This window comes from Saccostrea cucullata, unplaced genomic scaffold (genome assembly GCF_032062105.1).
Source record: "Saccostrea cucullata isolate Sc308-1 unplaced genomic scaffold, CSIRO_AGI_Scuc_v1 ctg16, whole genome shotgun sequence".
NCBI lineage: Eukaryota > Metazoa > Mollusca > Bivalvia > Ostreida > Ostreidae > Saccostrea > Saccostrea cuccullata.
The window spans coordinates 238,907-252,369 of NW_026933130.1; the positions used below are offsets into that span (position 1 = coordinate 238,907).

The 13,463-nt window shown below is 31.2% G+C and overlaps 1 protein-coding gene across 1 annotated transcript; it reads right to left on the reverse strand.

Moving 5' to 3' along the window:
* Nucleotides 1-92: 92 nt before the first annotated feature.
* On the reverse strand, nucleotides 93-9,965 carry LOC134237328 (LIM homeobox transcription factor 1-beta.1-like). The gene is made up of 8 exons (XM_062719434.1): nucleotides 9,778-9,965; nucleotides 1,785-2,005; nucleotides 1,405-1,541; nucleotides 1,240-1,317; nucleotides 996-1,116; nucleotides 763-798; nucleotides 605-676; nucleotides 93-300 (listed from the first exon to the last, which is right to left on the reverse strand). Exons 1-8 carry the CDS (start codon nucleotides 9,963-9,965, stop codon nucleotides 122-124), a joined length of 1,032 nt encoding a protein of 343 aa, XP_062575418.1. The 3' UTR covers nucleotides 93-121.
* Nucleotides 9,966-13,463: the final 3,498 nt, after the last annotated feature.

Sequence of the window (13,463 nt, forward strand, 5' to 3'; positions counted from 1 at the left end):
CATTGAATAAATTATTATTTTTCCTAAAAATGTTCTCCTTTCCAGCAAGTCTACAAGAAATCTGAATTGAAGTGTAATAATGTACTGTCAGCCACACTCTGAAGTCATTTTGAACAATCCTTTATTCAACACTGAAATAGGAGTTTTGCATTGAATAGAGTTTGTCAATTGGATTCGGCACCCCTGAATTGTCTAAATGTGAATGAGGAGTCGTGCCTCCGTTCATAAACATTGTATCCACACAAGTCATACCGTCATCCATTCCCTTTCGACCCAGGTCCATGGAACTTCGAAATGGCTCTAAGAATGAAAAATAAAAATATTTGAGACATTTTTGTTCTATATAAAATATTTTATAATTGAAAAAAAAATTAAATTACATTGCAAAAAGAAAATTAAAACCCCGGTAATTGTAAACTTTGGAAAAAAATTATTTGTGAATTATTGCTACATGTAACAATAGGTCATATATACCAAGATATAGACATACTCATTTTATTTTTCTTATCATTTAATTTTTTTCAACAATTATGTCTTTTTCCTTGCTTGATTTTTTGTGGGGTGGGGGCAGGGAGAGAATGAGAGAGAGAGAGAATAAACGTACCATGGTATTCACTCGCTGGAAGAGGGGATATTTGTTCCACATTGTTATGGTGAGGCTCCGAAATCAGTGAGCCTGAAAAGAGTGAAAATGAGAAATCAGTTTTAAGAAAAATATTTCCAAGGAGAACAAATGAGCACAAACAGCAACGCTTTCCTTACTTATAGATTCGTCATCTCTTGATTTCTGCAGACAATCTAGATAAAAAACAAAATGAAAATGAAGTCACAAAGTTTTTCAAATAAACTTTAATTTGTATTATATATTTTGGCCAACTTCTGAGGTAAAAGTCACTATCATGAATAGATATTTAAAAATCATTTATATATTTTTAAATATGTTATGAAACTTATGACCTTAATGAAAAATATTAGATTTTAAACGTTTCATTTACCTTGATCTATATCTTCATCCTGTTCATACTTGCATTCTTTACCCTCAGTTTTACCCTTTGTTTGTGCCCCTGACTTAGAATTGCTACCATCTTGATTTTGACGACGTGCCAATTTTTTCACCTAAAAACGAATAAACTTTAAAATTTATCACAGTCTTAAACGACATTGATTTCGTGATCTGGTTGAGCTAATTCAAATTGTGACTTTTCATATTTTCAGCAAAAGACATGAATACTGTCTAACCTTTGCCCTCTGGTTCTGGAACCACACCTGCACAACTCTTACACTTAGTCCGGTTTCAGCAGCCAATTGTTCACGTACCTTTGTGAGAGAGGTAGATGTTATCAAATTGAAGACAGCAAAATGACGCTTTTGCTTTTCATATATATTTTAGAAGATTATATTTACCTTCCTGCAAGGTTTTGGGTTCAGTTCGAATGCTGATTTGAATTTCCGTCTTTGACTGGTTGTGAGGATAGTACGTGGCCGCTTAGGATGTTTTCCACAATCGCTTTCTCCGTCTTCATAACTATCTGAACCATCACCTTAACACAAATCAAAATTAAAAAATTCAAGATTGCGTGTATGGAAAATAACATTTTTAGAACAAAAAGGACACTTCTATATACATGTATATGGTTTCTTTACCTTTGAGTCATTTAGAGATATTTTATTTTATGTTTTGATGAACTTTTAAGCTTGATTACTTTTCACTATCATCAAATTTCAGCACAACCAACATCAATTGTTGTAGATTAAGATTGATCTGACAAAACTAAGTTTCTTACTTCTTGGACTTAAAGCCATCATGCTGATTTCCTTCTCGAAATCGAGGCCACAAAGGAGTTGTCCGTCCTTTATTGCACAATGATCTCCTTGGCGGAGTTGTTGTCCACATTCTATACAATTGAAGCATTGTTGGTGATACACATAACCCTTCGCCCGCATCACAAACTCTGTGGGGATGACAAACATACCGCAGCCATTGCAAGACGCCCGTCGGAACAACCTTAAAAAGAATTTTAAAGTTTAAGAACCCTCTATAGTGGCTTACATTACACACTAAAGAATTCTAATTCCATTGGTATTTTTTTATGGGAAGATTCTATATATTTTAAGTGAAACTAATTGAAATCTACAGTTTATTACTGAATTTTTAATAAATTCAAGCATTCAAAACATTTTCTGTTTCATGTTGATTGGGAAATGTAAACGGCAGTTACCCTATTTGAAAATTAAACAAATACTTGTATGATATGATATTATACGACATGTATTGTGTGAAATATAATTTCTTCAAAATACAGAAAAAACATTGGTGTATACTACAAATTGTCTTAATTATAATGATAAAGTAAAACAATTTCTTCCAATATTGGAATAAAGGGGTAGTTTTTCATAATTTTTGTTGGACTGTGCATTCACCTACATAGATATATAAAAAGAAGATCGATACCAAAAGCAAGGATGATTTTTCGCTTTTAAGATCTTTTTGCAGTCAACTGAGTATAGATCTACATTAATTATTTTCACATACGACAGAAAAGAATTCATGCAAAAGAAACAAAAAGTAGCCCCACGACAAAACAAAACTGAACATGAAGTGACACCGCCTGCGTTGCTAACGAAGTGTGAACATCTTCTGCCAAATTAGGCATCCTCAATCGCTACTTAAATTGTTGCAGAAGTGAAGACGGATTTGAATTCACGCCAAATGGTCCGGACACGAGATATCACTCCGCAGAAGCAAAAGACACGGAAATCAGACCATTAAGCTCCGCCATGTTTAAAGAATATCTTTGCCGCATCCATTGGAGAACCCATGGTTTAAGTGATGGCAGAAGCAGTTCGTTTGCAGGTCGAACAAGGCATTTTATCTCGACTTATTGTAAATTTGCGATATAAATCGTCTGTTTTAAATTGACGAATGATCTAAAAATGGAAATCGAAGACATTTTATTCAATAGTAAATGGGTAATGCTTTAATCCCCGCTGTTGCAGGTTTTTGATGTTATGCTTTTATTGTTTGAAATGATGTAAGAGTATGGGGATGCCTTAACTAAATATTGGAAATTCATGTTAGCATTAGTTTGATGTACTTAAAATGTTTAATAACATTAGAGTATGAACCTACAAACACTTTCAAACGGAACGAGAAAAAAGAGCGATTTGGCTTTCATTTTTCTTATGACTTTTATTCTATATGAAATACAAGTTGTATTGTTAATGTCCACGTGATCGTGTAAAATCATTAGAATTCTGTTGCACATAGTTTGAAAAATGGAAAAAAACAAACTGACAAAGCTGAGAAAATATGCTAAAAAATACTCTAAACTATACAACGGAGTATTCTACAATTAACTCTACAATGCACTTCAAAAATAAACATTGCATTGTTTAATATCATGGCATATATTGCTACCTCAACCATATCCTTCCATTCTACCCTTTGCTCGGCCATTTCTTTCAAAATCTCTGCCAAGTCCACTATCAGTTATTTTTTATTAAAACTAACTCTTATTTGCTCAACTTAACATTAACAGTGGAATCATACTAGTACATGTTTATTAATTCGCGTGGTCAATATTCATGGGTAGCTGAAATTTATTGGTTTGTGAGGATGTAATTTCGTATCAACTCGTAAATAAAGAGGATTCACACTAAATTGATATGTTGACAAAATTATCGTTCTTGGGGATATAATTTCGTTAAAAAAAGTTTCATATATATTTATGCAAATGTCAAATCAATTTATCTGCATCCTGTATTAATTTACTGTTTTTTCTTATTTTTCAAGTAATTTAGTAAATATTCATGTAGATAAAAATGTCCTCATATTAGATAGTTGTACTCTATGTTTTATTTTTAAAATATGTTTTTCATAATTTCAATTAATATGTAATATAATACAATTATTGCTGTGTTTTTATGATTGTAATAATTTATTTTTGTACTTCGAAGATGGCTAAATCTTTTTGACCGAAAAAAAAACAGCAATAATTGTTTTATTATATGATTCACTAATAAAATGATAAAACCCATTACTTGTTTGAATTTAATTAAGTCCAATCCAAATACAATCAAGAGAGAAGCAGAATTAAAATGTTAATTAACCTTACATGTCGTATTTATTTTTTTTTTTTTTTTTTTTATTAATTTTAGTTGCCATGAAAAAAAAATTATCTCGGTTTTTTTTATAGGATAGATTTTTATATGACTGCCAAAAAGGAAAAATTGTTGTTCAGTAAAAGTGTTGGAGGAGTGTCCCTGCATCCCCTCTTACCACCCTCACCCGAAAATATATATTCGCTTATGTTTTCTTCACATGAAAAAAAGTTATAGTAGTTTAAATATCTTTCCAAATCAATTTGTATCAATTTGGAATATCCCGATGTATTTTTAGATCAATGTAGGCGAAATAAATCCTTGTATTGACCTGGAACGTCACGTGCAGGTCATAAACGAATTTTTTAACATAGTTGGATCTCAGCCAATCAGAGAGATGGAAATTATTCAATCATATAATAATAAAATTGCAGTTACAATGATTTAGCCCTGAGGAGTACAATATTCACCGAGCTGAATTTTTGAGATGGCTAAAAAAAAATTAAAAACAGCAATAATTGTTTTATTATATGACTCACTGATAAATTGATACAGCCCATTACTTGTTTGCATTTTATTAAGTCCTAGCCAAATACAAGAGAGAGGCAGAATTAAAATGTAAATAAACCTAGTACAGTAAATAAACCTTACCAGTCATATCAATTTGAAATGTTTTTTTAAATCAATTTTAGTTGCCATGAAAGAAATATATGATGTCAGTCTTTTTCATAGAATATAAAAAAATTCAGGGAAAAGTGACTGCCAAAAAGTAAAAAAAAAATTATTCAGTAAAAATCTACCACCCTCACTCTAAAATATGTATCCGCTTATGTTTTGTTGACATGAAAAAAATCATAGTCATATAAATAGCTTTCTAAAACAATTTGTATCAATTTGGAATTTCCCAATCTATTTTTAGATCAATGTAGAGGAAATAAATCCTTGTATTGACCTGGAACGTTGAATCATAACATAGTTGGAAATAGAGATTTTATTCAATCATATAATAAATGTTTTTATGATTGTAATAATTTATTTTTGTTTCAACCCTTTTTAACACGTATGTTTTTCTTTTATTTCTTTGACAAAAACAATTTGCGACATATAAATCAGTTTTAATATATGGAATAGTACAATGTGCTTCTATTCGTCGCATTTTTTAAGGGTAAGTATGTTTTTAAAATTTTGAACAAATCCCAAATCTTAGGAAACATCAGAAGGAATCATTTGTCATAATGAAAATTTTGCACTCATCCCAACTAAGTAAACTGCAGTTACTTGTCCACTGGCTGAATTTTTGAATTAAAGAAAAATTAAAAACCAAACTGTGGTATGTTTTACATCACATCGTAATTTAAGGAATGAAAACGTAGGCTTTTATTGAACATAAAGCATTCTTTTCCAATTATTTCAACAAAAGACAAAATCTTAAGAAAACAAATTCGACTTAAACCAGTGTCGGAAATCTCTTCTAAATAACCAAAGTTAATTACTAGAATTCAGTTGAATCATAACAAGAAATAACATTTTTTAGATCTATCAAAATGTAACATCAATTTATCTGCATTCTGTAAAAAAAAATACTGGTTTATCCTTAATTTTCAACTTGTTTCGTAATTATTTTATAAAATGACCCCATAAATAGATATATGTATTCTATATAATTCTATCAGTATAGTAAATCAGTTTATTATATGGAATAATATACTTCTATCCGTCGCTGGCTTTTTATTTTTGTTTGAGGATATGCTTTAGTACAAATCCTGAATCAAATTAAACATCAAAAGAAGAGATTTACTATGATGAACATTTTGCAATTACCTCCACCAAGTAAATTGCAAATTTATATGATTGATTTAACATTTAGCAATGTAGTACTTTTCCACTGACTTTTTTATTTAGTTAAAGAAAAAAACCAAACTTTGGTACAGGTATGTTGTACATCATATATTTTAAGATTTTAAGGGAGAAAAACCCCAGCTTTCAGTAACTCATGCAACATTCTTTTTCCATTATTTCAACAAAAGACAAAATTTCTTTTACTAGAATTCAATCGAATCTGGTCAAGGAATAAGGAATAATTTTTTTAAATTATATACTCAGTAATTAAAATTTCTTCTTTATAGTTAGCACACTGCAATACAAGGTCACAAGGGCCTTAATGGTCACTTGAGTAAAAAAAAATACAACACTGAAAAGGAGCCATAGAATGATTGAAAATAAATTTAAACTGAAAGATAAATTATGTTTTTCCTAATCAAGAAAAATATATTAATTAGGGATCAATTAATCGTAATCTAGATCTATTTACTTGCCTGCTTCTTCTCCATTTGTGACTATTATATTTTAAATTTAACTAAACAATTATAGTACTTGAACACTATTAGTACACCAATCTTATTCCAGCTAACATCGATCTCTCTTTGTCTATAGATAACAATTGGTGTAAATTTATTAATCTATATAAATTATATATGGCTTTATATCTGTATAGATATAGATATTTATATCTATATAAAATATATATAGATGAATGTGTAAAGTTACAAGAGTGTTGTTAAACAATCTTTAGAACACACGAATTGGTTAAATTGAGAAGAAAAAAAATACTGAAAACCACACAACTGAATAAATTATAGATTCTACAATAGATTCCACAATACACTTTAGAGTACCTAAGCTTTCTGTAAAAAATGTACTTTAGATTTCTCAACATCATGACTGGAGTATGGGTCGCCAACCCAGACATCAATCCCAATCCCTCAAAAATACCCTTTGTTCGACCATTTCTCTAAAAATATCTGCTTTAGCTCACATTATTTGCTTTCTACTGAACAAAAATATCGTTCCTGGGGATGTTTTTCCTGAAAAAGAGTCCATCAACAAAACCAAGAACAATGGTCCCCCACGAACAGTGATAATTTCATAGCACTCTTAGTTAAAAGTTAGGTTAACAGACAGAAAAATAAATGTAAATATTTTCAAAGTATTTCAGACTTAAAAATGAAAACGTCCTTCTTCGTAATTTTTATTTTAACACATAATTATACAAATGTCAAATCGATAAAAGGGCTGTTTTTCCAAATTTTTTGAGTAAATATAGGTATGTTTAAACATAATATTATTGTCTGTCTCTCCTAGAAACTCTTTATATGATTTGATGTTTTTTTTCTTTTCAAAATATGCAATGTAATCCATTTTATGATTGTGATTCGTTTTTGTTTTTCCTAGTCTTAACAAATATATTTTCTCCTTGTATTTCTTTGACAATAAACAATTAATTACATGTAAATCAGTTATATGGATTCGTCATGGTGTTTTTATGCCATCGCTGGTATTTTTTTTAAGGATAAATGAATTATATTGTGCACTCACGAAAACATTTATACTGTTTCAGTTATCATGTAAATTTTGCACTTAATTCAAAATTTAAAAGATAGGATATTCTTTTTAGCGATCTTTCTAGTAAAAAGCAAAATCTAACACAAAACTAGACGTCCTGTGAGCGATGAGCTCACTAAATATACCCCTTGTCTCCTATACAGTTATATTGGCAAAGTTTTGCTCCAAAAGACCCGAAATAAAAGTCAGATCATAATGTAAAATAGGAGGTGCACAATGGCGTTATGTTTTTAAAAATCTGTAAAAGTATTAAATTTTATTCGGTGGTATAGGAAGAGATGGTTATTCTTCAATATATAAAAAGAATTGCCGTGTCTATGTTTTGCTCTGGGAAACCCAAAATATGTGTCCAATCAAAATGTAAAATAGTTGTGCATAATGACACTATGTAACAATGATTTTTTTGAAAATCTCGTTAAATTTCATTCAGTGGTAAAATAGAAGTTGCGGATAAGAGATTGGTACCCCCAAAGCGTAACATACGGACGGACAAACATCCTGATCACTACACTCTTCCACTTTAATTCCAATCGGGGAGAGGTGGGTTATAAATATAATGGCACGCTTTAAATGGATCCTGTTATTTTCTCCACACACACTAATATCTTATATCAAAATATATCATTTAGGTATATGTCTGCATTTAGGACAACGTCAGGATGATTTTTAAGGGGTCATAAAGGATACTATTATTTTGCCATAATAGAATCCTAAACTACATGCTATATGACAAACTTAAAAATATTTATCCAAATTTATTTTGAATGTGATTGTGTTTGTGCCGATAAATTGGCAACATTTCGATGAATTAATTTCATATACTGTAATTTATTTACATATTTGGCTATAGATTTCAACTTACGCAATCAACACTTCGCTTTAGGTCTATGATGTTAAGTAAAGTAACAATATTTTTGTAACGCCAACCTTTTTGCGAATCTTACGAAAAATGCCAAAAAAAAAGATTCTTTTCAGTTAAATGTTTGCAAAGTTTTTGTTTGTCGTAAAAATGACAGAAAAAAAATTAAAGCAAAAAAAAAAAAATAATAAAAATAAATAAATAAACTTTTAAAGAACAGGGTACAGTTTCAATACAAATTAAGCCCTATATTTTTCTAAAATATGAAAGTGATATAAGAAATCAAAATCCATTCTTTCTGAATCATAGGAATTCCCTGCAGTAAGAATTCTCATATGACCTCGTAAATGCTAATTGTGACGTCATTAACGTGAGCATTTTCCTGTAGTTTCTTAAAAAGTTGCTCTGTCGCCCAGAAAGATTTTGAGATATGTGATTTTTCATAGCAGTTTACATAATATATCCAAAAATTAAAGTGGGCGACGGTGGCAGACAGAAATGAGTCATTTTGAAGCTTTTCTGCATTAAACTCGCCATACCAAATTACCAAATTAATGACGTCATATTTCCAGAAAGGTCCTCCCTTATGCCATATTCTTTATTGATTTATCATATTCATCTTCTAAACTATTGTTAAAGCCAATTTCATAACTTTTTAAGAACATTAAATTTTTAGGGCACAATAAAGCTCAAACTGTACCTTCTTCTTTCATTGTTTCAAATAATCATATTCAAAATTATGTTTTCCCCCTCAAAAACATGTTGACAAATTCCTAATATATCAGTGCAGTACAAAAAAATGAACGGTTATGGTGCACATTGTAACAAGTCAGGATTAATGGTGGCTCTCCAAAATCGATTACAAGTTTCTAATAAACATCGAAGTGTCAGCTTCTTTCTGGAAACTAAGGTAACAAGAAATATTGAAGTCGAGGTTGCTGCGGGCTGTCTTCGATATTGCTCATTATATTAGTTCTTATTGCGGAGTTTTATAAACACTGACAGTCCAAACGAACAACAAAAGCCGCTCAATCTTAGAAAGGCAATCCCATCACAAATGTGACCTCGGTCTAGTTCCGTAAACGTAAAGGAAGCGAATTCTTGAATATTTAAATTTTCGCTAACTTTTTTAAAACCTAGAATATTCCAAATTTCTCAAAAGTTTTAAATGTCAAAAATATTGCAAAATATTAACATTTACAACTGATTTTACAATGGTGATATTTTTCAAATAGGTATGTGTGTACGCATTTCAGCCTCTTTTTTTTTTTTTTTTAGATATACAGGAGTACATACCTATATACGTATACGCATTTAATAAACAGCTTTGTCGTTATCCAGAAAACCAAATATACCCTAATAAGATGATAAATAATCCACAGGACAACTATTTTTGAAATTTTCAATTAACATACTTATCATAATCGTTTTTGCAGAAGAATTGTCTATTGCGATGAAAACACGTCCGTGTGAGTTGTATTTGGCACACAGAGCAGACGACACATTGTTCGTGCCAGGGAAGATCCATGACCCGCAGAAGGAAGCGGTCCTCAATGGGACACTGGCAAGATGTACAAATTTCTTTGTGCTGTTGGCTGGGCATTGAGCCACTGAAAAAAAAGAAACAATGGTAGTCATCAGCAAAAAAGAAAAATAGATGTACTGTGAGAAATGAGCTCACTAGCTAATACCCCCGCCTCCCATATTTTTATAAAGGCAAAGACAATGTTTTGATCTGGGAGACCCGAAATAAGTCTCGGATCAAAAAGTTTAATAGGAGGTGCACAATGGCATTATGTCATAAAGAATCTGTGAAAGTACCATCAAATTTTGTTCAGTGGTATAAGAGGAGTTGCGGATAAGAGATCGGTACCCAAGAGCGTAACAGACGGACATACGGACATCAAGATCACTATACATGTATATACTCCCTTTTTTCAAGTGGGGTACAATGATTAACCGGTCTCCCATATGATTTTAATGACAAAGTTCATGTTTTGCTCTGGAAGACCCGAAAAAGGTGTCAGATTAAAAAGTAAAATTATAGAAGGTGCACAATGGAAGGAAATACGTGTGTGTAACAAAGGTTCTGTGAAAGTCTCGATAAATTTCATTCAACGGTATAAGAGGAATTGCAGATAAGTGATGGGTGCCCCAACGCGGAACAAAAATGTCTGTTATACTGTTAAAACATGATATACTTCGAGTATTCCTGCGGGTGCGGATGCTCAATTCTTCATGGGATCTGATCCTACCTTGATGTTTTAGAGATTCGTGTTTATACTCTGCTGCTATTTTGTATTGTTTAATGGACTTTTGAGCTTAAATACTGTTCTTTATCTCCATGTTTTTCCTTCTAAAAATGCTTAAATTAATATACATGTAATGCATGTAAAACAATAAACGCTAGAACTCTACATCTAGGCAAGGTTATGATTTGTCATATTTATTAGTTTCAAGGATCCTCAAGTGTAGTGTAAATTCAAATTTGTTCAAACCGTGTCCCCCTGGGTAAGGTGGAGTCACTATGAGTGATCAAATTTTTATCCAGGAAAATATCTGTGGAAACTTTCTTATCTATATCATTATCGTAAAGTAATTTTTTTACCGTAACAAATCCTTCTTAGTCATGTTTCTGTGTAACATGCCTTGCTAGTTAAAAGTGTCAAATGTATAATGGTGTTTTAAAAAAAATCATGATGTGTGCTGTCCAAAAGAGACTTATTCACCTATGTATTGCAACTCTTCGTTGCTAACAAGTATATTACTGGTGTCAAAAATAGGCGAAATAAGTTAAATACATGTAGATAAAATGTTTTATAGCATTTTTTTTTAAAAATAAAAATAATTCTTTATGGTTTGTTGCAACTTTTTCATCCCAAAATTACATATACAGAAGAAGAAGACATGGTTTTCCCCTCTTTAATCTCTAGACTTAATACCGGGGTACTTCTGAAAATCAAAACTTTAGTAAAAATTCAATTGTTTTCTTTTGATAAAAATTACTGATCAATAATAGCACAACCAAAGGAAAAAAAAAATTTTTGTTTAAAGCCTTGTTCATTTTGACCACACAACTCTGTACCTTGTCTGAATTTTGATCAGAGGGGATAAAATTCTAAATCAGTGCTACATGGATCTTTATTCTGAGCCTGAGAGGGGATCTTAATCGTCTTGTGTGGGCACAAAATTTTCAAAGAGAGTTCATGATTTGTGAATAAATGCTCAATCAGTGTTCGGGGTTAAGAAGTGTGAAAATACATATAGGTCCCCATCACTGTGCGCGTGCTTTCATTTTAGTATGGCGACACCTTGGAAACGGGGTAGCTTGAAATACGGATGGGCGTGCCCCCAGGCCGTGTCTTTTGGAGTGAACTTCGGGCGTGAAATCTGTCCAATTGTCATTTAAGAAATCCTCCATCATCAAAGAGCAAATTCAAAATGATTGAGAACAGGGACAGAGCAAGCATGTGATAGAATTTACGTATCAGTTATATAGATGTACATATAAAACCAAAATCAATGTCATTAATTTTTTTTCAATTATTGAAAGATAAATATGAAAAGAATATTTACACTATCTTAAACTGCTGTATGTGTTTATACTTTAGAGGATCAAAGTGAATTTATTCTGTTCTTCCTGAGTTATTATATCTACGTATATAATGTAAATTGAAATAGCTGCAATAATGTAGTCCTCTCCATTTTTTTTTGGGGGGGGGGGGTGGCTCCAGAAAATATAAGATAAAAAAAATCGGAGAGAGCTACATTATTGCAGCTAAAAATTAAAGTGAAAGTACTCATGGAAAGACATTTCAAATAGTGTTTGAAGGGTTAAAAAAATAACAATTTTAAAAACTGCATTCTTCTGGCAGAAACTCTCCAGAATATCAAATTAAAAAAAAAAGATCTTCATATGTACCTTCAGAAGTCTACATTTATTATGTTTTCCTCAATATCGTTTTAAAAGGATCATTATGTCAATAGTTTTATGGATATGGTTTTACATGATTAAATTCAAGAGTCTTTAGAACGTATTATATTCTTCAGTCCAGTGAAAGGATATTGGGAAAATAAATTACATTGACAACATGAAAGTTGGTGTCATGATGAATATAATTCTTTAAGATACCCTTAAAAACATTTTAACCACTTGTTGCATTAATTTGTTTTGGGATAATCAAGATTATATATGAATGAAACAACAGTACCCTTATATATGCTTTAGGTTTAAAAAGATAATTCAGACTTTATGAATAAAACAACAATAACATGCATATGTACGTTTACTTCTAAAATGTAAATACCAGTGTCCAATAAGGGCAGATGTACATGTACTTAGCTTTGTGGGGTGTTGCAAGTATCTAAATAACATTCTAAGCAGATCCTTATTGGGAAAAGGTGTTCAAATCTGTTAACTTAATGATGTTTTAAATTACATATTAATGGCACTGACTAAGGCCCGGGTATTGACGGCATTTTTGTGGCAGGAATTCGGCCCTGAATCAGTCTGTCGTTATGGGGAAACTGGAGAGACTTTCGCTGGTTGTCCGGGATTGCCTATTGCGCATCTGTTGCAGGTCTGATCATGGAATATACTAGCCAATGAAAACACGGGTTTGATCTATTTATCTTACAACCAAAATCCTTTAATCGAAGAAAGTCGATTATCTTAGCCACGTCAGTGTGAATTGACAGAGACAGTGGCATATTTATAACTGGTTTCTAGATCAGATTGTGGACAAGTTCTTATCTTGGATAACTCGCCTGTAATTGTAATTGAGGGGTACAATACTGATAGTATCAAGTGGCCACCGAAAACTAACCCCACCCTTTTTTTCTTCTTAAAATAAGTATGCTTATTATAAAAAATAAATACTTTTATTGTAATGGAATGTCAAAAAGGAAAAAAAATACGAAAAATTCAAAACAGATTTTTTGCTGTGTCGTACATACTTTAGACAGTTGATGACGCAATATTTCTCTATCATGTTCTTTTCCTCTTCAAAATTTGAGTGAATCTTTAGTATAATTAAAAAAAAAATGAACTTTTGTTTTGAAATGATACATACATGTAAGTATCAACAATGAAACAAATATT

Bases quoted from the DNA above. Each gene is read 5' to 3' on its own strand.
- LOC134237328 (XM_062719434.1), bottom strand. From the start codon at position 9,965: ATGCCCAGCCAACAGCACAAAGAAATTTGTACATCTTGCCAGTGTCCC. The intron at 1,542-1,784 runs GTAAGAAACTTA...ATTTGTGTTAAG, and splicing joins GATGGCTTTAAGTCCAAGAA to GTGATGGTTCAGATAGTTAT. The intron at 1,318-1,404 runs GTAAATATAATC...TCTCTCACAAAG, and splicing joins ACCCAAAACCTTGCAGGAAG to GTACGTGAACAATTGGCTGC.